The sequence below is a fragment of the Apodemus sylvaticus genome, chromosome 7 (genome assembly GCF_947179515.1).
Source record: "Apodemus sylvaticus chromosome 7, mApoSyl1.1, whole genome shotgun sequence".
NCBI classification, from domain to species: domain Eukaryota; kingdom Metazoa; phylum Chordata; class Mammalia; order Rodentia; family Muridae; genus Apodemus; species Apodemus sylvaticus.
Window position 1 is genome coordinate 105,870,067 of NC_067478.1, and position 27,611 is coordinate 105,897,677.

General features: G+C 47.5%; 1 protein-coding gene across 2 annotated transcripts; it reads right to left on the reverse strand.

Moving 5' to 3' along the window:
• Positions 1–23,331: 23,331 nt before the first annotated feature.
• Positions 23,332–27,197, reverse strand: Spata19 (spermatogenesis associated 19). 2 transcript variants are annotated; one of them, XM_052189737.1, is made up of 6 exons: positions 27,120–27,197; positions 26,893–26,949; positions 26,006–26,098; positions 25,786–25,877; positions 23,733–23,810; positions 23,332–23,398 (listed from the first exon to the last, which is right to left on the reverse strand). In XM_052189737.1, exons 1-6 carry the CDS (start codon positions 27,195–27,197, stop codon positions 23,332–23,334), a joined length of 465 nt encoding a protein of 154 aa, XP_052045697.1. The 2 variants fall into 2 exon arrangements, with proteins under 2 accessions (XP_052045697.1, XP_052045698.1); XM_052189738.1 differs by lacking the exons at positions 26,893–26,949; positions 27,120–27,197 and adding an exon at positions 26,702–26,731.
• Between the last annotated feature and the right edge of the window lie 414 nt (positions 27,198–27,611).

A 27,611-nucleotide genomic window follows, 5' to 3' on the forward strand; every position in this document is an offset into this window, starting at 1 on the left:
GATATAGATATAGATATAGATATAGATATATCTTGTACCACCCTGAGTTCCTAAATCCCTCTGCTCCCTGTCCATCTAAGTGCTCAGGCAAGAGGAGCTCTTTACAACGAGCCTCTTGGATAAAGAAAATAAAAATCATAAAAGCAAGATTTCTCTTATCATCTTCTACTGCATGTCACTTAGGAGTAATAAATCAAAACCTCACTGTGATCTAAGGAACATCAGGTATTGAGGAGTATGGCGACATGCCTGGTTTCACTCAAAGGTCACAGCCATGGAACACATACAGAGCAGCTGTCGTTATCCCGACTTGACAAATGAGGAAACTGAGTCTCTGCTATAGACTGTGAGTTTTTTTTTGGAGGGCAGAGGTTGTTTCTAAGAGTTCCTTCCAGGGACAAGCAAGATAACCCAGCCTTCCTTAGGCTATCTAGTAGTTTTTGCTGGGCCATCTCATGGAAATGTTATCATGTCATGATGTTTTTCTCTCAGGTAACAAATCTTTTCCACCTCCATGGACATAAAGTCATAGGATCACGCTATCTTCTAAATGGAGAAAGTTCCCATCCCTCCACTCCCTCCACCCCTATTCCAACCCCAAGATCACTACCCCACGCCCGCCAGCATGTAGGTCCTGCCTAACACCTGCAAGAAGATCAAAAAAGTTCCCATTGCCTGAAGCTCCGGACCACTGCTCTTTGGGATGGCCGTGGGTGATGAAGGGAAGAATTTCAGAATTTAGAGGCAAAAGTGAACTTAGAAGTGTGCTTGTGCTGTGATATCCGTGTCATAGGTGGGGACAGAGCGGAAGAGGGAGAGCATGCCAGAGAGGGAAAGAGAGCTGTCTGCTTCTGTCAGACGTGAGCTCCAGAGCAATAGAGATATACGGGGAGTTCAATTTCTGTTTGCCTGAGCCAGGGAGAAAATCTAATTAAATATGGTGTCTGAGTTTGGAGAAGACGGGATGGGGCTGGAATATAAAGTGTGGCAGCTACCCATAGATCAGAGGGCAATATTAATAAACCCACAGAAAGGGACAGCAGGATCTGCCAGTGGTATTGATAAAATGCAAAGCAAAGACAAAGCAGGCTGGGAATATTGCATGATAATGCTGATAAAAAGCCACCAGCTACCATGGCCCTTGGCCTGCTGCAGGAGAATGGAGGCTCAGCCCCTCGCATCTGCCTCTTCACCCTCTTCCCCTAGACTCCCGGCCTCCATTCTGTTTCCTATCAACACGCAAACTCAGCGTCAACAAACCTTTCCAAGTGCAGCTAAAGCTGAGACAGACGTCAAAGAGAGAACCAGAGGGAAAATGAGTCTCTGCTTCTGCTGAGAAACAGAACAAAGGGAGAAGGAACTTCTAGAGAACTTCCTTCCACACACACACTTGCATTTGGGTGGCTGCATCACTGACTTGCATGAAGAAGGCTAAGGACTTGCCCTTAAATGACTCCTACAGAAATGTTTTTGTTAAGTTGCCAATGACATATTGGATGTGTGCAAGGTTTCCCAGCCCGCTGACACTTTCAAAGCCAAAATGGAACATTTGTTGTTTGGGGGAAAAAAGAGAGAGAAAGAAATCCTTGGAAGTGTGAGAGTGTAGGCCTATGGGGTTTGGCGGTGAACATGACTGGTATCACTATGTCCAGACTCCTCCGGCTTACTAAGAGCTCTGCCTAGGGAACAGCAGTTCCTCTCTGTAGGAACCCCACATGGACCTGTTCTCCACTCTATCTCCATTCTGCCTCTCTATGGCCACTATCACAGATGCAGCCATGCCCTGTGAGCTTAGTCTTCACTATTCCTTCCTCTGTAGTTACCACCACCATCACTGCTACATCATGACTTTTGCCTTGTTTTCCTAAGCCTATCTGCTATGCCTAGCATCTGTCCCGAGCACGTGATGCAAATTTCATCGTGTATTAAGCTGAAGTCTTTAATACTGTATTTTATTCCAAGGCACTGCTTGTGTGACTGTAGCAGTGATTGTTCTAAATGAGCACATCTCTGTTTACAGACCCTTGACCTTTAAAATCTCACCCCTGACCTCACCACATCTCATCTCTACCAAGACACCATGCTTCTTTTTGAAAACAGAATCTGAATCTGATGCTTGTGCTGAAGGCATCTCTCTACAGAGCATTCAATGTGTGTCTACCCCCCTTAAATTCTGAAACTTTAGTTTCCATTTTGATCAAATAAGATTAACACACACACATTTGACCACTCTGGGTGGGAGGTGAGGATTCCAGGAGATGAGTTCTAAGACTACTATTGGATACTGACTGAAGAAATGCAAATTCACTCTCCAGCCAGGAGAGAGAAGGCTTATCACCTTTCAGGAGATAGTTGGGGATAGGTTAGGGTTTGGGTTGTGGTTAGTTGTAGTGTTAAGGTTGGGATTAGAATTAGAGTTGGACTTAGTGTTGAAGTTGGGCTTGAGATTAGAATTTATGTTATTAGGGTTGGGTTGGGATTAGAGTTAGTGGTAGTGCTAAGGTTAGGACTAGAGTTAAGGTTAGTATTCATTTTGGGGTTAAGATTAGGACTAGGGTTGGGGTTAGAGATGGGGTTGGGCTATTTATGGGGTTAGAGCTATAGTTAATGTTAGGATTAGGATAGTGGTTATGATGGGGTTGGTGTTAATTGCTGTCCTGCTGCTTCAAGTTGTATTTACAGTGTTCACATCAGGTCTTGACGATACCTTTGAGTGTTGGCAACACCATCATTTAATAGATGAGAAAACTTGATCTTAGAAGACTCCAAGCAGGTCATAGAATTCTTTGTTGCCTTTTCTGTATTTCTTAGAAACATCGCATTCTGGAATCCCGATCACTCCATTGCTGTCCACCCTCCCCCACATTATGCTCACTGGCCTCTCCTCAAGCCACGCCCCACTCTTCATCCTAATTTGTCACTTTGTCCAAGATGAACATCTCTAACAGGTATGCTAAGGCTATACTCTCCCTCTATTTCAACCATGCCATTGAAAATGCAACCCTCTCCCACTGTCACTCACTTATAACTATTATGGGTGGAATTCAGAGCCTCATGCATGCCAGACAAGTGCTCTGCCACTGACCTGTACTCCCAGCCGTTGGTTTGTGGAGGCAGAATCTTGCTATGAAGTTCCAACTGACCTTGAACTCGCTGCAGAGGGTCACTTCCACCGCTTCCAGGCCCTGTCACTGTGCCTGGCTTCTACTTTACTCTTTTTGGTTTGTCTAAATTTCCTTATTGTGTGATTGTGTGGAGATCAGAGGACACCATTTCAAACCCTGTCCTCTCCTTCTACCGTGTGGGTCCTGGGGACTGATCTCAGGTGATCAGCCTTAGTTAGTACGCATCGCCTTTAAGCCTGCTCGCAGGCCCTCCATGTCACTATTTCCAGGCAGGTAGCACCACAGATTTTTTTATGCATCATCTAACATGAATCATCCACCTCTCATTTATCACCTGACTCTACCATCTATCTATATGTCATCTATCATCCATCTACAAATTGGCTTGTGTCTCCCCTGTCCTCGCTAGATCAAAGAAGAGACTTTCTTTCACCTACTGCTGAGACGTCAGTGCCCGTAAGAGTTCCTGGCAAGATGCTCAGAACCCAGAATTGGGAAACAGTCGTTCCATTCCAGTTTGTCCTTGTCATCTTTCCATCCGCCGAGAGATGGTATATTTAGGTGACGGGATGCCAGGAGAGGAGCCAGACGGTCGGTCAGTGCTGCCATCTCCATCACTGATCATCTGCACGCCCTTACCCCAGTTCCTAAGGCCCCTGAGCTCAGCAGCACCATCTGTGAAATACACATGTGCAAAGTGACAACATCAGAAGTGTTCTGGGGACTGAGGGCTATAATTGTCCATGCAGTCAGTGCTCAGCAGTAGTCACTGTCGCCCCCTACCGACATCGTCATTAGCATCAACCCTGCTATGGACATAGTCCAAGCAACATAGGGTTCCTTTAAAAATGAAATTTTTCAAAAAAAAAAAAAAAAAAAAAAAAAGCTCAAGAAGTTAGTCCCAAATCAATGCTTGCCACAGCTGGAGCCAAAGTCTGCCCCTTGGTCTCCTAGTCAGGGTTCTCTAATGTCCTAATCCCACTGCATTTCCCATGGGTGGGGGCATGATGTATTCATATGGCCAGTCCTGTCCCCACTCTACACAGTAGCCATAGTCACAGCTCTAAATACTGTTTCTTCCCCAAGCCTCACACCTGAGGCTGTCTTCTTCCCTTCGGTAGCCAAGTCCTCTCACCTTGTATCAGAATCACAGCCCAAGAATATATCCAACTGCTAGTCTAGGCTCATCACAGAAACCAGATCCCTCCTTGCCCTTTGCTGACTATAGAGACAAGAAAGGACTCTGCCTTATCCCAGTGAGAGACACATCCAGATAACAAAAGACAGCCGCCCCAAGGGAAGACTGCCTTGTCCTTAAGGTGCCATGATGCACTGCTTGGAGCTGTGGCTGCCATCTTGCAGCCATAGACTGTCAGCTCGAATACACAGGACAAGTGGACCTAGTGGAGATGCAGAAAGAAGATGGAGAGAGGCAGCCACAATGTCCTCATCAGCAGTTAGCCTGATTCGGAATGCAGTGGTGGTCGGGATGACAGGGTTTCACCGTTCAGTCATTGTTGGTCTGGACTGTCACTTGTTCCTAAGAACATCATGACACCATTCACCAGAGACCCCCATCTGTCTCCTGGTATCATCTCTTCATGAGTTATCTGCTCTTTTGTCTACTGTTTGCAACACCCCTCTCTCTCTCTCTCTCTCACACACACACACACACACACACACACACACAACTGAAGTAAGAACTAAGCTGCTTCTCTTATATGTGTCATGCCCCGTTGGTATAAGCTACAGTCAGACTCTGCCATTAGCTGTCCTCATCATCTCCTGAAAAGAAACTCTAACAGCCTGTCTTAGCTGTCATCATTCATTATAGCCCCATAGTGTGGCATGTGCTCCGAACTTTCCCAGAAACCTTCACACCTTTGCTCATAGCCCTTCCTTGTGCCAGATAGCTGGAGAGTCATCTGTGACTCTCTGACTCACGCTCCTCTCCTTCACGGAAGGCTCTGGAATTGTGTGTCTCGGTCCTTGGTCTTTCAATCACACTACACAATCAGCAAGGGAGAAATCAATAGTTCAGTAGTTCGTTGCAGACATGGATATATATCTTTCTTCGATGACTCAGAAAAATAGTAAATAGCTTTTAATCACACATCTAGGACGTGCAGAGCTAAGATGTCTTGTTAATATTCTTTCTCCGGCATCAAAACTTAAATTATGAACAAACTGCACACAATTTTCTGTGGTCTAAGTGCTGTTCTTTGACTAAACCATTGTCAATAAACAAAGGCTCTGCATAAATGCAACCAAAGACTCCATAATGAGATGTCTCTTATAGCCAGAAATGACCAGCTGTGGTAGAGAGATCCAGTGTGTCCAGGCAGCACCTGAGAGAAACTGCAGGTTACTAGGGAAGCTGGCCTCATAATCAAAAGTTAGTTGCCAGTAACCAGTACTTTTAGCCAGCAGGGAGTAACTGGGAAGAAGCCTTTCTCAGAAGAATAGTTCCCCAATCTTAGCAAGCCTGGTTGTATGTGCAGGAGCTCCACCTGTATTCTCTTCCTCTCAATCATAGAGGATGGAGGAGGGGATGGGATATCGATGGGAATAGTGACATTGAAGATAATATGTGCAGAAAGGCAAAAAAAGCCCATAGAGAAGGTGGAGAGAGGGGCGCGTGGTGGGTATTATCAGGTAAACAGATGAGGAGCACAGGTGTGGATAAGAAAGAACCTGAAATGGCTTTCTGCCAAAGCTCTGCACCCAGGTTTCCTGAGTCTTCTGTTCCTCTGTAAGGAAGGGTGTCAGACTCATCCCTGGCCATAAACAGCAATCCCAAATGAATCACTCACAAATGGGCACCAAAACGGTCTTCGGAAAAACACTTTGCACTGCCAGAGTTCATGTCAGGGGAGTTTGATTTGGGACATACTTGGGACAGAATGTCATTCAGGAAGCGAAGCACAGTGCAGAGACACTGAGTTGGGTATAAGGCTAAGTCATGAAAAGGTATTAGGAACACAGACAGTGAGTAGTGTTAGCCTGGGTCGGGGCATGTTAACAGGCAACTGCTTGGCCTTTCAGTGTGGTCACTCGGGCTGCCCTGAGTTGTGCAGGCTTTACTGAATACCCTTTAAAGATGACAGGACCCAGATATCACTGCAAAGAGATTTGCAAGGCCATGTGCATCTGACATGCACATAAATGGAGGAAAATTAAACATAAGAAATTATATTAAATATATGGACTATGAAGTGCAGAAATGAATTCGCAGCTTGTTGGAATGCTGGAAGCAGTGAGGAAAGATAGCAGATTTCAAACAGAGGGTGCATAGTGGGGGTTGGGACTTCACCATGAGTAGAATGTTCAAACAGAGAGTGGGGGGTTGGTGGTGCACTAACTGAAGATGTACACAGAGTCCCAGGGGAGAGCAAAAGTCTCCAGGCAAGGCTCGAGCTGTGGCAGTGAGCAGGGCCCCAGGTGCCTTTCCTGGGGCAGTCGCTGGGGTGAGAAGAACTCTGGAGATAGCACATCACCGTCTAAACTATCTCCAGGATATGCAGAAGCAGCCAGGCATCATGGCGTGCTATTGTACACACGTGCTATCTCTGACAGTTTGCTGAGGGAAGAGGGGTGTTACCCTGTTACTCGTACAAATGGTACTTGCCAGTCGGCTTCTGAGATTGAAATGGGAGGAGTCTCAGATGTGGGGACTCTGGGCAAGAGCCCCTACCAGTGCCATGGCACTATCTCTTTCTGATAGGGAAAAAGACGTGATATATTTATTCCTTCCAGGATTTCAGTTTGTTAGCTGGCAACCTTGCTTCTAAAATGAGTTCTTTCAATGAACAAATACCTCAGTTGAAATTATTCGGAGGCAATTGTTTGTTTATTTAAAAATCTAAGACTGGTAGGAAGGAAAAACCTCCTACCCTGTCAAAGTTATGCTGGCTGTGGTCACATTCATTTACTGAGGCCCCTATATTTAGAATTATAAGAAGCAATGCATATGTTTGCTGTAGACTTGTTATACACAATTATTCCCATTTTACCTATAGGTTTAGAGAGGCCACACAGACAATGAACCTTTGATATGTTTCATTCAATTCTACTACATGTTGAGTATACTTCAGGGTGCCTATGGTTGGCTAAATTCAACTTGAAGACAGGCAGGAGACCAAACAGCTCTCAGAGGGATGAACAGAGAATATCTTCCCATCAAGGTTTTGGCCAGGCCCATAAAACAGGAGAGGAAATGGCGCTATTTGTCAAGGCATGAAGTACTTCCCTCCTCTAGGCTGTACCTGCACACTGTCGGGATCAGCTCTAGTGGAGGGACGGACTCTTCAACAGTCTCATTGTCAGAGGGATAAACTGAGGCTCACACACATGGGATGGCTTGACTGTACTCCCTGGAGAAAAGGGATTCAGAGAGAGAGGTTGTAGGTAGCACGGTGTAAGTGCCAGCTTCTCTGAGCTAGAGCGTTCCCAGCTCCTCATCTACCATTGTGGCAGCATTACGGTCTCCAGACCCAAAGGAGTCAAGAGACTGGGCCTTGTTCAGAGCAAGAGAAAGGTGGAGCGGCCTGAACAGCTCCAGCTGCTTCTGTCTCTTCACCTGTGTCCCCACATGACTCTCCACTGTGTAGGACCAAGGCCCTAAGGAAGCAGAGTGGTACAAAGTCAGGGGGAAATGTTTCGTGCATCCTTCGCTCCACCAGGTGTTATTAGATCCCTAGTGCAATGAAACGTGTGCGTAAATACACCCTAGGCATGTGTCTGCAGTGTGAGTGGATACACATGTGTGTGCCTATGTGTGCACGCACACATGTGTGTGTGCATGGTCTCTCTCCTACAGGAAGCATAGAACAGAATCAACTCTCCTTTGAGCACCCTACACATGTGTCTGCAATGTGAATGGATACACGTATGTGTGTGTGTGTGTGTGTACACACGCGTGCACGCACGTGCGCGCGCGTGCATCTTGCATTGATGAAGAATGGGCAAGGCAGTGGAGCCCGGAAGGCTGGATTCGGTTCAAGCAGAAAGCTCACAGGCGCGCGCCCCTAGACCAAGTTAAATCCACAGTGTTTCTCTGTAGTTCTCGCCCTTGGCTAACTCTCCTGGACCACGAGGCAGCAGAATAGCCCAAGGTACCCAGGCAAAAGAAGTTGAGGATGGGAATCAGAAGCAGTGGGCTGTCCTGTGGGCTCAGGCATTAAAGGTGTCGCAGGGAAGCACATCCTTCCGAATGCCCTCTGACCCCAACTGCAGCAGCACGCTTGCTTCCTGTGTTCCTGAAGAAGAATTTCTACAAGGACACAGACAAAGCTAGCAACCAAAATGTACTTATACAGCAAGCACAAGAGTGCAATGGAGCTGGTATATGTCAGAGTGAGGACCAGCCCTGCCCAGTATCTTCAGGACTATCTCCCCTGATGTTAGGATTGGTCCTTCCCTGCCCCACCCCTGTGGTCCAAGATGTGCCCCCCTTTTCAGATAGATAGATAGATAGATAGATAGATAGATATCCATTCCTCCTCTCTCCCTCCCTCTCCATCTCCTCTCTCTCTCTCTATCTATCTATCTATCTCCTCTCTCCTCTCTCTCAATAGGTAAAGGCCTAGAAATTGTGTCAGTCTGTTAACATTGAACTGAATTAGATATTGGAGTGTATATTAAAGTGTATGGAAGAGAAATAGAACCAGATACTAGAGGAGGGGCACTCTGTGGCAGTAGAAGTCCACTGGAACAAGATTAACACACACACACACACACACACACACACACACACACACGTTAGCCCTCTAACAAATATCTTTCCCAGTGTTCCTTCAGTTTAAACACTAGCATGGGTTTTAACCCTAACAGGGGAGCCTGAAAAACTAACAAACAAATAAATATCCCTGCCTCCCTCCCGAGCCTGACAGCAAAAACGAATCAGGGTTGTGCCCTGCATTTTTAGCTAACCCCTCCTCACAGGATTGGAGGCCAATGTTTCAAAACAGTACTTCACCCCAGACTCGAAGTCCACCCTAGACACAGACACGTGAGGAAGTTCCTGAGCCCTAGAATGCGCCTCCCCACACCTCGTCTCAGGGAATCCCACCTGGTCGGGCATGTCAATGGTGAGTCCAGAGTAGTGTACAGTGGGAACCCGAGCTTGCGCACAACAGCCATGAACTCATTCCCCAGGAGTCAGCTCCTAACACGGCCTAGCGGAGCAGACCCCTGTGCCAGAGCCCCTCTCCCAGCCAGAGAGCGGAAAACTGCCGGTCTCTGCTCCTCCTACACCCTGAGTAAGCACAGGAACTTCCCTCACTGGGAAGGCAGGACAGAGCTGGCTGTGAGCACAGACGGGAGCATGCTGGTGGCTTGGGTAGCATCTATTTGTCTGGGAAAATCTGAGCAATTCACACCCTGGGCTGCACGTGTGGCGAAGGCACTGCTGGATCGACACCGCCCTCTGCTGGCAATCTGCGGCCATAGCACCATCCTTTTGACTGGACCACAAACCCAGGAAGGCCAAGCTTCCTACTATGAAAGAAGATGAGAAACAGCACCCCTGTCCCACGAGCACCTCTTTCGGGAACATACAAGCTGGAGTCAAAGAAGAGGAGACACTTCCTGGCCCTTGTCTTTTCAGGATTTGTATTCCTGCACAAAACATCATGGCCAAGAAGCAAGTTAGGGGAGGAAAGGGTTTGTTTGGCTTACCCTTCCACACTGCTGCTGTTCATCACCGAAGGAAGTCAGGACAGGAACTCACACAGGGCAGGAACTTGGAGGCAGGAGCTCATGCAGAGGCCACGGAAGACTTCTGCTTACTGGATTGCTTCCCCTGGCTTGCTCAGCTTGCCTGCTTATAGAACCCAGGACTACCAGCCCAGGGATGGCACCACCGTTAATGGGCTGGGCCCTCCCCCGTTGATCACTAATTGAGAAAATGCCTTACAGCTGGATCTCATGGAGGCATTTCCTCAACGGAGGCTCCTTTCTCTGTGGTAACTCCAGCTTCTGTCAAGTTGACACAGAAAACCAGCCAGTACAACCCCTTTCCTGGCCACGCTGGCTTTCAGTGGTGGATGCCCACCAGCACAGTGGGCACTGTACCTCTGAGTACATCCCTGCCCCTAACGCTTATTTCCCCTTGGTATTTGTGGCTTTTAGTACTCTTAGAGGTCACCATGATCTTCATTCTGAAAAATGCACAGGCCTGGAGGGCAGCAACTACCCCCTTGCGGAATGCAAGGTCACTGTCTCATGTTGCAAAAGGCTTATGCGATTGGTTCACGGGTGTGAGGGGCAATGGCCAGCAGCCATTGCAGCTAGAAAGTGCAGTGCAAGCCCCTTTCCTAGGCATATGTGGATAGGAGTCACTGAGGCTGTCCTGACCTGAAGTTTGCCAAGTGTCAGACACCTGCTGTTCCATTGACAGCGGTTCCCTCACTTGGACTTCAGAGCGACTCTGTGAACCTGGATCGCAGTGAGGTTGAACAGCTGCTCAAGATCAAGGCACCGAGGGACAGGTGAGATTCCAGGACCAGCATATATATATATGCTATACGGTCCTCTCAGAAAAATGCCCTGCATGCACACCTCTGCTAGAAGGTACATAGCTACTTGCAAGCCGTCCAGTGCCCTAGCTACAAAACAGAGATGCTGCCCTGCCCTGCCCTTCTCTAGGCCATCCCTTCTCTCATAGCGACCTCCTCACAGAATCCGGCCCACACTCATTATGCTGGCCTCCGTGCCCAGCCCTCCTCCGCGCCCCCACAAGCAAGTGGCATTTGAAGACACGAATGGCTGTGCTAGAAGGCACGAGACCCAGGACTCAGTGGAGCACTGGGGAGACGGCAGCAGAAGAAATGCCACCGCTCAGGCCAGAGTCACGCATGGCCAGTGGCTCCGTCTTTCCTTGAGTATTCACCAAGTGTTGTCAGGAGTGGGAAGAGGGTTCTGGGATATCCCCTGCCCTATGTGGGTATGCATACCAATGAAAGAGTCCACTGTGCCAACCAGGGCAAGATGAGGCAGGTGGGCATGGACCAGCCTCATGCAGGTCCCACTTCCCTGTGGGTCACTCAGAGTTCCCCAATTCTCAGAAACACCTGCCATTTTCTCTCTTCTCTCTCTCTCAGGAATATGGATTTCAGCCCTACAAAGACTGCTGGGTGATTGGTAGACACATCCAAGAGCTCATGGCTTCCACAGAGGCAGAGTGCTGCCTCCCCAGACCCTAGAGCAGTCTATGAAATAAGCAAACATACAGAGAGAGAGAGAGAGAGAGAGAGAGAGAGAGAGAGAGAGAGAGAGAGAGTCTCAGACCAAGCAGATGAAATAAGCAAACATACAGAGAGAGAGAGAGAGAGAGAGAGAGAGAGAGAGAGAGAGAGAGAGAGACTCAGACCAAGCAGATCCAGTTGATGCTGTTGTGTGGGATACCCGGAGGGTGTAACAACCACTAGGCCATCTGAGAGATCTAGAGAGGCCCCTTGTGCTCCCATTTTGCCCACACTACACACCAAGATGAGTTCCTCCTACAGGGCCAGAGCCCAGGCCCCCGCTAGCACTTTACACTTCTCAGCCTCCAGCCTCCCCTTATGCACCTTCCGTGCCCACCTGTTTTGTGTGGAATGCCTGCCTGCATAGCCTCACAATCACCAGGCATCTGTTCCTTCCCATGTGACCAAACTGCCCCCATTTTTATGTGCTGGCATTTTAGTTAAGAGTTCCTATTGCTCTGAAGAGACACCATGACCATGGCAACTCGTATAGAGAGAAACATTTAAATTGGGGCTGGCTAACAGTTCAGAGGTTTAGTCCATTATTGTCATGGTAGGAAGCATGCAGGCAGACGGGGTGCTGGAAAGGTGGCTGAGAGTTCTATGAATCTACAGGCAGCAGAAAGAGAGACAGACACCCAGCCGGGCATGAGCTTTATATATATAATTTACATTTCAAATGATTTCCCCTTTTCTGGCCCCCCACTCCCCGAAAGTCACATAAGCCCCCTTCCCTCCCCCTGTTCTCCCACCCACCCCTTCCCACTTCTCTGTTCTGGTTTTGCCTTATACTGCTACACTGAGTCTTTCCAGAACCAGGGGCCACTCCTCCGTTCTTCTTGTACCTCATTTGATGTGTCTCCAAAGATCAATCATGTATGCACTCACTAATAAGTGGATATTAGCCTGGAAGACTGGGATTGAGCTTTCTGAAACAGCAAAGCCTGCCCCAAGTGACACAATTCCTCCTACAAGGCCACGCCTCTGGGAGCTGAGCCATTCAAACCAGGATGGTCCGGCTAACTTCTTCCTTTGGTAAGGATCCAGGCCAAGCCCCAGCTCACTCAGGGATCTCCAGACACCTGCTGAGTCTTCCCATTGAGCTGAGGGTCCTCGTGGTGTGAAAGCAGCTTTTGCCTTAAATCCTCCTTGCGGTTGCCCTGTAAAGCGATTGCCCCTGGTGATGCAGAAGTGGGCAAGAGGAACATTAGCCATCTTCCAGGCTCAGCTAAGGTCTACACGAGACGCCAGTGACTCAGGTCGAACCCTGATTCCTGTCTCTATCTAGAACCAAAAGGATGCATTAGGAAGTGATACACGCTTACATGACAAGAACAAGCCAACAGGCTACATCCCTGCTTCAAACTCTAGCTGGGCAAGCCGGGGCCAGCTCCCTGCCCACCTGCCCAGCCCACCTCTTGCCCTATCCTCCCAGAAGATCCATGACCCGCAAAGCTGTTATTAGTGCTTTCAGCTCCATTTAACTACACAAATGGCTTGGTCACAGCTGGCTAGTCCCAAATTTGCCCCTGATTTTCTTTTAATTCACCATGGCTCGGTCCCCCTGTAATACAGGTAGAGGAGGTATATTTGTTCCCAAACTCCCCTCCTGGGGTTAATCATGCACAGAACAAAACTCCATTTGAGCCACTTAATGATTTCATTTCCACCCTAGGTTTGAAGGCGCCGTGTCTATAATACTAATGCAGCTCTCCAGCTCCTCATACTCCTGATGCCTGTATGTGAGACATCGGAGGAAGGGGGCTTGTCCACAACTCAGCCACGCCCTCCCAGCCAGGCCTGCCAGCCACGCTCATCTCGTCTAGACGGGAAGCCACGCCCATCTTATGGAGTCATTGTAACAGCCACCTGCGGAGCCTGTACCTTTCCCCATAAGAGGCTCTGTCATCAGCCAGACCCACCCCCTCCCTCATTCCAGACACTCAGAGTGCTGTCCAGTTCCCTGAGCATGGCCCTGGCCTTGGGAGTGGTGCCCTTGCCTAGTGGATCCCTCCTCCATTGCCACAGCTCTCTCTGTGTCTAAACAGTCCCTCCTGTGATAAGCTTTTTCCTCTCTAGCAGAGAAAAACCACCGCACTCCCGCTCCACCACGCATACACTGTTGGCTTATTTTCACACCATATTTCATAATCAGTGTGCGTGACAGCCTATCTGCCACTGTGAGCTCCCCAGGACATGACACTCTGTTCACTGGGTGTCCCATATCCCGCTGGGCATCCCTTACCCCCAGAATATTGGGTATAAGTGCTCAGCACGTCCTATTTGAATGAATTGCCTCTATATTATTTCGTGTGTGTGAATGTAAACCGGTTTCATAACTAAACAAAGATATTCAATGGTATCTCATCTCTTTAGGCTTCCGAAACAGTGCTAAAAATCTGCACCAAGCCCTGGTAGGAGTCTCAGAAAAAGACCAGGTCACCTTCAAAGATGTTGTTTGTGTGGAAATGGTGCCATCTAGTGGTTTAGGGGGAAATGGCAGGGCTCTGTGACAGGCTTTCTTACTGAAGGCTTAGCCACATCCCTCTCTACAGTAGACTCTTCCCCGACTGTGCTGAGCTGTTCCCTGACAGCACCCCTCCTATGTGCAACCTGCTCCACCTCAATTTGTGTGCGTCCATACCCATCCTGTGTCTAAACCACTAGGGTAGACTCAACATCCAGGGCCCACACAGAGCTGACCTCCCAGCCTGGCTTCTGTACCTTGACTAGGAGCAGTGTTTCCAAACTTCTCCAGTCTCCTCTCCCACTGGTCATGGCTCAAGCATCAGTCCTGCCTCAGTCTACAGTTTTCTCCCCGACTGCAGTCCCTTCCTCCTGCCCAAGGGGTATAGAAAGCATCCTTCCTCCTCCTCCTTCTCCTCCTCCTTCTCCTCCTCCTTCTCCTCCTCCTCCTCCCCCTCCTCCCCCTCCTCCCCTTCCCCCTTCCCCTTCCCCCTCCTCCACCACCACCACCCCCTGCAACATCTACCACAGCCTGCAAAACCACTCTCTGCTTCTATGTGTTTTCCCACTGTGACAAACACCCAAGACTAACAAAAGGAAAGAGTGTTTATTTGGACTCACCTTTCACAGACTTCGGGCCCTGGTTGTTGGGCCCTGTTTGGCCATGGTTTGGGCCTTGAGGACAAACCCGAGGCTGGCTTGATTTTCGAGACCTGTCATTCACTTCCGCTTGAGAATCACTCAGCACGACCTACCGACCTGAATGAGACTGCCTCTGCCTAGCTACCGCTGATGTATAAATTTCTTGTAAGCCCCGTGAGATCACCCCACACCCCTTGTCACCTCACTGCATACTTTTATCCCCACCTCCTTCCTCTGTCTATATAAACAAATCGCTGCTACATTAAAGCAAGGTCCTGCTTCGACAACACTCCCGACTTGGTGCATTTCTTTTGGGCCATCGATGGTTGCCATTCCGCTCGGCCCCAGACAGACCCGGCTGGACCAGGTTCTCTCCTCCCACCTGGACCTGCCGGCATAGAGCCAACCCCTGGTCACGTGGCTCCACTGACTCTGGGTTAGGAGGGTGAACATGACAGCCAGAAGCTCACAGTCAAAAGGAAAACTGATAACTTCATGACGGACAGGGTGAAAGGAAGAAGGGACGGGCGTGGGGAGACACCTGGGACCACGTGTCTGTCCCTCCTGCCAGACTCTTGCTGCTTTCCACTAGGCAACAATTCAGCACCAGCAGCTGGGGATACTGGGGGTGCCGCGTCAGCTGTAGTTCTCACCACCACCACCACCACCACCACCACCACCACCACCACCACGGCTGTCCACGGAGCTGAGAGCTTTAACGGAGCATCCCTGGCTCAGCCTGAGTAGCCCTCAGCTTCTTCCAATCGTGCCCCGGGTTCCCTTTCCTTCCCACCCCACCCCCACCCCAGTGCCCAGCACACTGCCCTCCTGACGCCTGATTAGGGGGTTCTTGTTCACTTCACTTCCCTTGCACACCCCCCACCGCAGCAGACAGGTCACAGAAGCCAGGAACAGGTGACAGGAGAGCAGGTGTCCCTGACCCACGTAGACGATGGGTAAGGATCGCCAGTGAGGCTGTCCTTTCTCTTCTAGAAATAGGTGAGTCAGGACGACGTAGGTAGATAAAGAAAGCAAACATGGGTTGGCTGAGATGGCGGCTACTTTTTCCCTGAAGACACTGAGAGGATAAATGGCAGAGAAGGTGGGTTTTTAAACAGGGCCAATAAAAGAAGAGGGGAGGAGCCATCCGGGGGCCTATAAATACCTAAAGCAACCGCTGGTCATTAAGGGATACAAGGAATAAGACAGTCCTTCTTCTCCTCTGCTAGAACTCATGTCTTTCCTGGGCATTCAGTTCTTTACCCATGGTAGGGAATGAACTCATCATGCCCTATCGGACCAGAAAGACCTGGTTACATCGCGCCTAGCAGGTCATAGTGCCAGACGACCACCCAGATGACCCTCACCCCAGCCCATATCGGCAGAGGGAGCTCTGATGCTCACTGGCTCTGACCTCCTCAATGGAAATATTGATGCAGCTATTTAAAGACTGGGTGACATTGAAGAAGTGACTCAGCCTCTCTGAACTTCTTGGTCCTGATCTGGAAATGGAGAGTGACAATGTAAAATTGAAAATAATTGCTTTATTTTCAAAATCATGAGTAGGGCAGAGTTTTGGTGCTACACAGTATTTTATAGTGGTTACAGAAATTGTGATTTGTGTGTTCCTTTCTTATCTCCCCTGTTGTGGTAGTGTGAAAAAAAATCAAGAACAGTCTATAGATTCTACACAATTCCCATCAAAATTCCAACACAGTTCTTTATAGACCCTGAAACAACTGTTCTCAACTTCATTTAGATAAACAAAATATTCAGGATAGCTAAAACAGTCCTGTACAATAAAAAAACTTCTAGAGATATAACCATGCCCAGTTTCAAGCTGTACTACAGAGCAATAGTAACAAAAACTACATGGCATTGGCATAAAAACAGACAGGTTGATCAATGGAATAGAACTGAAGACCCAGAAATAGACCCACACACTATGGACACTTGATAGTTGACAAAGAAGTCAAAAGCATACACTGGAAAAAAGAAAACATCTTCAACAAATGGCACTGGTCTAACTGAACGTCTGCATGTAGAAGAATGCAAACAGATCCAAATTTGTCACCCTGCACAAAACTCAAGTCCAAACAGATCAAAGACCTCAACATAAAACCAGACACACTAAATCTCATAGAAGAGAAAGTGAGGAATGGCCTTGAACACAATGACACAGGAGACAGCTTCCAGAACAGAACACCAATAGCTCGCTAAGATCAACAACTTAAGGCCACCATCAATAGGACAAGATGACAACCTTCAGATTGGGAGGAAGATCTTTACCAACTCTACATCTGTCAGAGCACTAATATCCAAAATATATAAAGAACTCAAGAAGTTAGACATCGACAAACCAAATAACCAAATTTAAAATTTGGGTACAGAGCTAAACAGGGACTTCTCAACAGAGGAATCTCTAATGACTGAGAAGCTCTTCAAGGAATGTTGAACATCCTTAGTCATCATGGAAATGCAAATCTAAAGAACACTGATCAGAATGGCTAAGATCAAAAACTGAAATGGCAACACATGCGGGCGAGGATGTGGAGCAAGGGAACGTTCCTCCCTTGCGGGTGGGAGTGCAAACTTGTACATTCACTTTGAAATTTGGTTTGGCAGTTTCTCAGAAAATTGGAAATAGTTCTACCCCAGGAACTAACTATATCACCCCTGGACATATGCCCCCAAAAATGTCCTACTATACCACAGAGACACTTGCTCAACTGTGTTCATAGCAGCTTTTTTTTTTTTTTTTGTAATAGCCAGAAAATAGAAACAACCTAGATGTCTCTCAACTGAAGAATGGATACAGAAAATATGGTACGTATACACAATGGAATATTATTCAGCTGTTAAAAACAAAGGCCTCATGAAATTTTCAGGCAAATGGATAGGACTAGGAAATATCCTGAGTGAGGAAACCCAGACACAGAAAGACCCATATGGTATGTCCTCATGCACATTAGCCATAAAGCACAGGACAACCATTCTACAGTCCACACACCCAAAGAAACTAAGTAATAAGGAGAGCCCAAGGGAAGATGCTTTAATCTCACTCAGAGGGGAAACAAAATGGTCACCGGAGGCGGGTGGAGAGAGGGAACTGGGTGGGAGAAGGGGTGAGGAGGGAAATGGGGGTGTGGAAAGGAGGCAGAGAGGGCTGGGAGAATGAAAATTGGTGGTGGGAATCTCTGGGAGTAACTGGTGACCTGGGAAGAGGGAGGCTTCAGGAGTCTATTGGGGTGACCCTACCTGAGACTCCTACCAGCAGGAGAGATGGAGACTGCAGTGGCCACCTCCTGTAGCCAGGCAGGGCTTCCAGTGGAAGGAGGGGAACAACAACCCACCCACAAATCCTTCAACCCAAAATTTGTTCTGCCTGCAAGATGCAGAGGACTTACGGATGGGGCAGAGACTGGGGGGGGGGGGGGAGGGGATGGCTAACCAATGGCTGGACCAACTTGAGCCCTGTTCCATGGGAGAGAGCCAACCTCTGACACAGCTAATGATACTCTGCTGTGCTTGCTGATAGGAGCCGAGCATAACTGTCTCCTAAGAGGCAGCAGGTGGAAACAGATGCAGAGACCCCCAGCCAAACATCAGGCAGAGTTCAGGGAGTCTTGTGGAAGAGATAGGGATAGAATGGAGCTAGCCAAAGGGGTCAAGGGCACCGCAAGAGGACCTACAGAGTCAGCTAACCTGGGCCCATGGGGGCTCACAGAAACTGAACCACCAATCAAAGAGTGTACAGGGGCTGGACCTAGGTACCGTACACATTAGTAGCAGATGTGCAGCTTGGTCTTCATGCTGGTCTCCTAACAATTGGAGTGGGACTGTCTCTGCCTCTGTCTCTGCCTCTGTCTGTCCCTGTCTCTGTTCCCTGCCTCTAGATCCCCTCGCCCTACCTGGACTCCCTGTTTGGGCCTTAGTGGGAGAGGCAGTGCTTAGTCCCTACTGAGACTAGATGTCCCAGGGTGGGGTGGTACCCCGGGGGTGGGGGGCTTCCCTTTCTCTGAAGAGAAGGGGAAGGGGGGAAGGGGGAAGGGATCTGTAAGGTGAGAGGAGGGAAGGGGGACTGCAATCGGGATGTAAAGTGAATAAATTAATGAAAAAGGAGAATGGACCCTACAGATTCATGTCTTTAAATGCTTAAAGAATGGCATTATTTGAAAGGGTTAGGAGGCATGGCCTTTCTGGGGGTGTCATTGGGGATGGGCTTTGTTGGTTTCAAAGTCCCAAGTCAGGTCCAGTGGCTCTCTATCCCTGCTGCCTGTGAATCTGGATGTAGAACTCTCAGCTCCTCCATTGCCATGTCTGCCCGTGTGCTACCATGCTTCCTACCATGATGACAGTGGACTAAACTGTGAACTATAAACCAGCCCCAACTACATACCTCCCATTATAAGACTTGCCGTGGTCATGGTGTCTGTTCACAGCAATAGAACATTAACTAAGACACCTGTCAAAATGAAAATTTCCTCAAGGTAGAACCCAGTGAGCCTACTTACAAAATGACTGAAAAGAAGGCTCAGAGTTCTAACACTTCCTGTTATCATAACAGCTTTATCCAAGATATATAAACCCGTGGTCTTGCAAATGAACTAAAAGTCAACAACTGGGCTCTTGGTGGCATAGACCTGTCACTTGAGAGGTATAGGCTGGAGGATTGGGAATTCAAGGTCATCCTCAGCTACAGAGAGTATAAGGCAAGGCTAGACATGAGACTTTGTTTTTAAAGTAAATATTTTTTAAAGAACAACAACAACAAAAAAAAAAAACAATAACAAAGCCCTCTTCTTGGCTCCATTGCTGGTCTGCAGGGTTGAACGGGGCAGATTTAAATACAGAGGCCAGACTCCCCTTGCAAACCAGAACTGAAGCAAGAAAAACTCACCTGTCTCCCAGTAAAGAACAAAGCAAAATCTCCTTACCTTTCTCAGAGGGTGGGGGGAGAGAAGAGGAGGGAAAGAGAGAGGAGGGGGAGAGTATAAGGAGCAGAAGCTAGAGTGGGCAAGGGGGAGGGAAAGGGAGAAGGGGGGAAATCAAAAGAAGGTGGGAGGGGGAGAGACAGAGACAGAAACAGAGAGAGAATCAATCGTTAGGCCAGAGCATTCTCTTCTCCTTCAGAGAAGACAGCCTTCTTGGCAATTTTTTTCCTAGAACTGAGCCAGCAGAAGAATATCCAACCCCAGACACTTACCTCTAGACTTTCAGTCTTTCCTAAGACTAGGACACAGGGAACAGGATCAATAAACACTGAGGTCTCGTCACAGAGCTGCCCAGCCTTCCCCTCTGCACAAACATCACAGTAAGCAACAGAGAAGGCAGCTAAAAGATGCTACCCTTAGATTCTGACTGTGAAGGAGTTCCTAGGGAAAGCCACAGAAGAGGGAGGAACTAACACACAACCCAAGCTCCCACCAGCTAAGCAGAAAGCCTGGTGCTAAAGAGCCTGTTTCCCTCCATCCCTGACACATCACACCTGCCTTTCATTAGTAAATTTCAGGATGTGCAATTAATAAAAGCCAAAAGATAGACTGTGGAACACATCAGCTATCAGAATCAGACTTGTGTGAAGCAGGTGTGTGCAAATAATCAGACCAGGAATTTAAAACAACTTCCATGAACACACTGAGGGCTCAGAGGGGACGCAAGGGCATGTATGAACAGATGGGTAATATAAAGAGATGGAAACACTCAGGGAAATACTAAAGGACAAGCCCAGAAGAAAATACAGCAGATGTGAGAAATGTCTTTGAAGGGCTCATCAGTAGACTGGATGATGCTATGCAAAGCATCCATGAGCCCCAAGAAATAACAGGGTCCGAGAGAGCGCTCTGCTGCAAAGCACTTGCTCTGTATGCATGGAAAACCGAGTTTGATCCTCAGTACCTGTATAGAAAACCAGATGTGCTGGCTTATACTCCTAGTGTAGAGGAAGTGGAGACAAGGGAGATTCTACATGTGAGTGCACGCACACCACACATACACACACACACACACACACACATACACACACATGGACACAAGGAAAAGATAACGTTACATGCCAAGTGTGTAGCTCAGTTTCAATTTGTGTGCCCAGCATGCATGAGGCCATGGGTTCAACTCCCACTGCAAAGGGAAAAAAATAGCAACAGAAAACAACAACAACAACAACAAAAATGCAATGGGGGAGGGGATGGAGATCAGAACATCTAAGGCCTGTGAGTCCATCATCAAACATTTCTGTAAAGGATGTGTAACGGGATGATCAAGAGCACAGAAAAAAAGAGACCACAGAATTACATGAAGTGTTAGAAGTTAAGACCTGGGCTGGAGAGATGGCTCAGCGGTTAAGAGCATTGACTGCTCTTCAGAAGGGCCCAAGTTCAAGTCCCAGCAACCACATGGTGACTCACAACTATCCATAATGGGATCTGATGCCCTCTTCTGGAGTGTCTGAAGACGGTTACAGTGTATTTAGATATAGCAATAAATAAATCTTTAAAAAAAAAATTAAGACCTTCCCAAAATTTATAATTGCATTGAACAACAAATCTAAAGATCTCAAAGACCTCCAGGCAGGGGGAAAAATCCATAACTATTTATATCATATTCAAAGCACAGAATGTCTGTCATACAGTAACCAACCTCGGGGTCTGTCAGCAAAAGAAAGGGATACAGAAAATGTGGTAAATACGCACAATGGAAGTTTATTCAGGCAGAAAAAAGCCATCATTATGCCACTTGCAAAAAAATGGATGCAACTGGCTATTACCATATTAAGCAGATTAATACTCAAAGAAAAACATCACATATTTTTCCTCTCATATCTGAATTCTAGATTTTATATAGATACATGAAATCATGTATGTGCATTTAACATAAAAATAGAAGTGAAGCTGTCTAAAAGAATGAAGGGGACTCATGGAAGTGAGGAGGGAGAGAACAGGGCGGGATAGCGCACCCGAACACCTCATAACACGCGTATGGAAATGGCCTTGTGAAACTCAAGGCACTTAAGAGAGAGAATACAAAAACCTCTAAAGAAGGCTGGTGAGAAAAGCCAGGGAAAGCTCTGTCTGTAAAGAGCAAGGATCAGAACTCGTGCAGAAACCACACAGAGGAAAGTGGAGTGAGCTATTCAAATGCTAAAAGGACGAAACTGACAGCAGCATTCAGTAGCCAGAACAAACGTTCCTCTAAAGTGAAAAATAAAGGCGTCCTCGTGCTCAGAAATGGAAGAAACTCTTCACTAGTAAACCTGCCTAGCAGAAAATATTTAAAGTTCTTCCAAGAGAAAAGAATGGATCCAGGTCAGAATGAAAGCTACATATAATGGAGACGCTAAAGAAGCAATAGGTGGATATAACATACAGAAATCTTCAGCACACCCTCAGGAAATCCCCCCATCCCACCCCACCCCACCCCGCGCCGCAGTCTACTTCACAGCAGCATCCCTTCAAACAAGCTGGGATCTCCTGCACCATCTGCAACAGAAAGCCGACAGATATATGTGCTCCTCGGCACCAGGCTGCAAGGCAACCAGCATTGGATGGATGGATGGATGGATGGATGGATGGATGGATGGATGGATGGATGGATGGATGAATGGAGTGATGGGTGGATGGACAGATAGATGGGTAGATGGAGTGATGAGTGGATGGTTGGATAGATGGATGGATAGACAGATGAAAGGATGGACAGAGAGATGGAAGATGGATAGATGCATGCATGGATGGATGGATGGATGGATGGATGGATGGATGGATGGATGGATAGATGGATGGACAGATGGATGGATGGACGGATGGATGGATGGATGGATGGATGGATGGATGGATGGATGGTTGGTTGGATGGGTAAATGAATGAAGTAATGGAGGGTGGAGGGATAGAGGGAGAGAGGGAGGGAGAGATTGAGGGATGGATGGGTATAGGGAAAGGAGAGAAGGAGGGAAGAAGGAAAACAGAGGAAGGGAGGAGGGAGATAGAGAGGAAGGGAGGGATGTAAGGAGGGAGGGAAGGAGAGAGGGAGAGACGGCATCCACACCAACAACAGGGCTGGTTGGTAAATAAGATGTCTTTTTATTAGCACTTCAGTAAGAAGTTTCCAGCATTGTCACGGTGGTAACCAAGGGCTCAGCATTTAGAGTCTCTCTGCTCAAGTCTGGTCACCCTTCAGGTCAAAACACGAAGTGGACACTCTTTGGACACAGGCTGTTCATCGACCCCGGAGGCCTTCAACCTGGGAATGAGAGATGTGTTCAGTGTTCCCTCATGGAAATGTGCAGCCAGTTGAAGTCACTATCTGCTCCCGGTCTTCACTTACCCTCTGCTTTCTGTGTAATGGCTGGACGGATCAATGAGAACCCTTGACAAAGCATGCCCTGTGCAGAATCTGGCATACAGTCAGCACTTAATAAATGCCAGCACTGTATCTTCCTGGCATTTTTAAGCATGTGGCCTCAAGCTATGTGACAATCATTCCTTTCATGCCTATCCCAAAGCAGCTACCAGAGTATCTTGCTTGGATAGCATCCAGGTATGCTCCATCTATTCTGCCTCCAGACTTTCTCTTCCTGGAACCATTGCAATATCCAGTTATGGCCTTGTATAAAGCACAAGCAGAGGCTGGGTGGCCAAAAGCCCCTTGTTAGTGTCAGGTTCAAAATCTATACACACTCCCGCTGAGACACTGTGTTCTCCAAGCAACATCCATTTTCCCCCACTCCCCATTTGCTCTGAGTCCAGGCCCCTCCCTCACTCAGGAAAAGATAAAGCTCTCCATGCTAGGTGTCTCCCTTCTACTACCAAGGCTAGATGCCATATCCATCCACGCCCTTACCTATGGGTCTCCTCACCTTAGCATTCTGAGCAAGAAGTTCTGAAGCTTGGATCATTGTATGAGTCGCACCTGAGATGAGAAACGCTGCAGAGGACCGAAGAGAGGCTGCTGTCAGAACCTACCTAGATCTCAAACCCAAACCACAGCCTGAGGCACGGACAGGCTGGGAAGCCCAGGCACAAGCCATCCCTGTGTGTAAACTTTAGAACTGAAGTCCTGGAAGAAGGCCTCAGCCTGGAGCTGTGCGCAGGCAGGTACCATGTGAGGTTGGTAAGTACACCATAAGGTGAATCAATCAGAAAGGACAGAGGTCCTTGAAACTGTGTGTCCCCATTTGATGCTGGAGCCAACAGATGATGTCATCTCCACCCACCTGTACCCAGGTAGACGTACAAAGTGACTCCTCACTAGAACTTACCTTCGTCTCACTTGATCTATCCGTTCCTGCATGACGTCATCCATCATTTCACTGGGCACTTGGAAGATCCGGGTGTGGCTAGAAAAGACCATGACGACATGGATTCTGAGCTGCTTCTTATAACAACTAAGCCTGGTTTTTATCCAGATGCATAGGCCTGAGAGCCCACGTCTCAACTAATACAATACCTCTGAAGCACCCAGCCTTCCCCAGAGGGGAAATACGATTGTGATCATCGCTCCTACAAGGAAGTACTAGTTGGAGCCCATACAACAGTGGTTCTCAACCTGTGGGCCAGAACCCTTTGGGGGGGGGGGTGGCTGTATATCAATATCCTGTATATCAGATATTTACATTATGTTTCATGACAATAGCAAAATCTCAGTTATAAAGTAGCGATATAATAATTTTACAGTCGGAGGTCGCCACAATGTGAGGAACTGTATTAAAGGATTGCAGCATTAGGAAGGTTGAAAACCACTGTCACAAAAGGAGCTAGAACAGACAAGACCAATTGTCACCAGCTTAGGAAAAAGGGACCCCTCAGAAAACAGGGGCCCAGCACTGGGCCCTGTAAGCACCTGGAATAAAAACTGTGCCTGGGATATAGGCCTACATTTTTCTCTCCAGTTTGCCATTTCTCTGATATTAGTATCAAATTAAAGAGTCAGTCTAAGCAAACAGCCCACTGGGAACCTTCCTGAGACAATCTGGCACAGAACCTAATAAATGTGCAGCCCAGTCTCAAGCTGTACCCTCGAGCCCCCCTGAAGGATCCCTAACACTACCCTCCACATATCTTACTCATCTGTTTAACTTTATGTCCATGGTCTATGGGGCTGTGCTTTGCTCTTCTGTTTTCTCCAGACCAGCTAGCAAGTACAGGGTGATGCATGCACAACCTACTCAAAGAATGAGGAACCAGTGCAAGCCTGTTACGATGACCACCGGCTTACCAGAGCTAAGAAGAAGACACCAGAACCAGTGCCTTATGGGAAAGAACAATTTGTTCATTTCTGATCTCCACTGAAAATTCAGAGTGGAAAAAATTAGGCATAGATAAATGACTGATGTTTCTTGCCTACCTCAAAAGGTTTAAACTAACTGTACAGCCAAGGCTAAAACAAGACTGGAAGATGAGGTTAGTCCTGCCCAAGCCATGGAGAGTAAGGGTCGTAGCTCCAGAGCCCATCCCCATGAAGCAAGGAAAAGCTGGAAATACAGTCAACAATGTCTAGGAGCCTTAACAGGTTTCTAGAGAAAATTTCTTTTCTGGGTCGCTCTGAAATCCCCCCATTGCTTATCCCTTCCTAGAAGAGTCAGTGCACATTTGAATAATCTACAATAACACATGAATACTCAAATTCTGAAGCAAAGCTAAGCTTGCCGAGAAGTGGCGCTTCCTCACTTCCTCAGGGAAGAGCAAGGCAGACTGCGGGAGTGCAGAGAGGGAAAGAAGAAAGCACACGCCCTTTAGTCACACTAGTTCAAGGACACACACACACACACAGGATGCCTCTGCAGGAGGAACAGGGTGGCTTCAGGCCTGCCCCCCTCCACCTGGAGTCTTAGTATCTTCAGGACCATGAGAGGCTGTGAGAACAGGCTGCACCAAGGTGGCAGGAAGGTGACACACTTTGTCACAGAATTCTTGCCTCTGGCGCTGGGAGGCCTCCGCACTGCAAAGTCGTAGATGAGGGCTCTGGCTTTTGCATTTTAAGAGCTTATTTTCTTTCAGCTCTTTAAAGTGCTGCCACTTCTGAACAATTCAAGTGCAAAAATAACGGGAATCTGAAACACATTCAGAAGCATTTAGGAAATGGAAAGCAAGCCTAGTCCTCCAACTGCTGAAGTCACTTAAAAATGTACGAAATGTAAGCTTTCAAGATAGCAAGAATATTCCCCTAAGTCCCCAAGGCATGACTGAGGAATTTCTCCGCCAAAGGAGGTTGCGTGTCTAGAGCAAAGTAGCTATGTGTTTGACCTAGCCAGGGATTCTGGAGAGGAGCAGCTGCCTTCTCGGGAAGGCTCCCCTGCTCCTTGGGCACCGCACCTCCATCTTATGAACTGGATCCTCGTTCTTTCCTCCAGGACTTCTTGATTTGGGTCGGTTAACATATCAGACTTTGAGAGATGGTGTTTCATCTAGAAATCCAGAGGGATACATGTGGTTACTAACCTCTGTGGATACCTGTGGCTGGAATATGCCATTTGCCCAGGATCCATCACACCAAGGATCGGCCTCACCCCCACTTTCCCACCAATTCTGTTACCAAATCTCTGGTCACATGTATGTCATGTCCATGGGTGGAAGGGACATTGATGGACATCTTCTCCTTTATGCTCCGAGAAGCCTCTTCTTCCGTCTGAAAGGTGAGTAATTCCCCTCTTGAAGTATCTGACTCCATCTGATCACTCCCAAGCACCTACTCTCCTCTTCCTTCCCCTTTGCTCCTCCTATTACAACATACAGACACATACATACATACATACATACATACATACATACATACACACACACATATACAAAACCACACATAGGCACTTATAAACACACACATAAATACACACAAACACACACACATACAAACACATTTAAATACATACATACATACATACATATATACACACATACATACACACACATATATACAAAACCACACATAGACACAAACACACACATAAATACACACAAACACACACACATACAAACACACTTAAATACATACATACATACATATACACATATACAAAACCACACATACACACAACCACACACACACACACCTCACTCCATTACTAAAGCTTCTGTGCAAAGCTCCCCGATCGCTATTCTCCTTGGGATCTCTGGGAAACTCCACTAAGCCCTTGGGCCCTATCTCAAGGTACTCCTGTGACCACCTTGAGCAGAATTCCCTCCTCTAGAAGTTTGGTAAGTCAGTGAGTAACAATGCCAGCACTTCTCTTACCAGCCCAAAACCCCACATCCTCTCAGACATTAGAATGAATTAAACTTCACTCTAGACGGGGAATTTGGTTTTAAAAAAAAAAAAAAAAAAACTTTCTCAGTTGTATAGAGAGTGAAGACATGATCCCTGGCTCCTATTTATTCCTGCAGTCTAGGACTTTGGGTAATGAGTCATAGAAGAATTCTACTCACTTTGTTCAACCAGTGCTGCACAACGGATACAGCTTCACTTTCTTCAACTTCAATCTCCTGGAATGAATCGGTAAGATGATGACCTCAGAAAACCCCATAGAAAGGCTCCCACCCTCGCCACTAAGACCAATGTGACATGACATGAGATGTCTCTGAAGCACAGCAGGAGTGCAGAAGGGGAGAAGATAGGCTAGCCACAGTTCCATATGGCCGCCACCAGCACTCACCGAGCTCACCCTTGGTGGGAAGGGTAGCCCTACGGTTTTCCGGGCAAAGATGTACATAATCCATGTTGTGATGATCATCTTCAGACTCACAGAGGGCCTCCTTGGCTCCCTCCTTCCATTGAAGCTGTCTGAGAACTTCTACGGAATAGCAAGGTTATTGAAGGGAGGCTCCCTCTGATTGGTTGGCAAGTGATGATGTGACAATGACCTCCTTCAACTTCCAGGGTCAGAGTGCAGAGGGAAAGGAGGGGCTTCAAAATGTCTTCCTTAAGATGGCTCAGAAGAGGAGAGGGCATAGGAGATGTATGATATACAAAAGGAATTGCCAAGATAGTAGGCAGAAAGTCTTGGGGTGGCTTACTGTCTTAAGCAATGCTAAATAAAATTTCTAAATATGAAAAGATTTTACAAATCCAAAGAACAACTTATGGCTGAAGCAACTGACTAGCTAAACAACCATTTAGATCAGCGCCGTGGTTATTAATCTTCTCA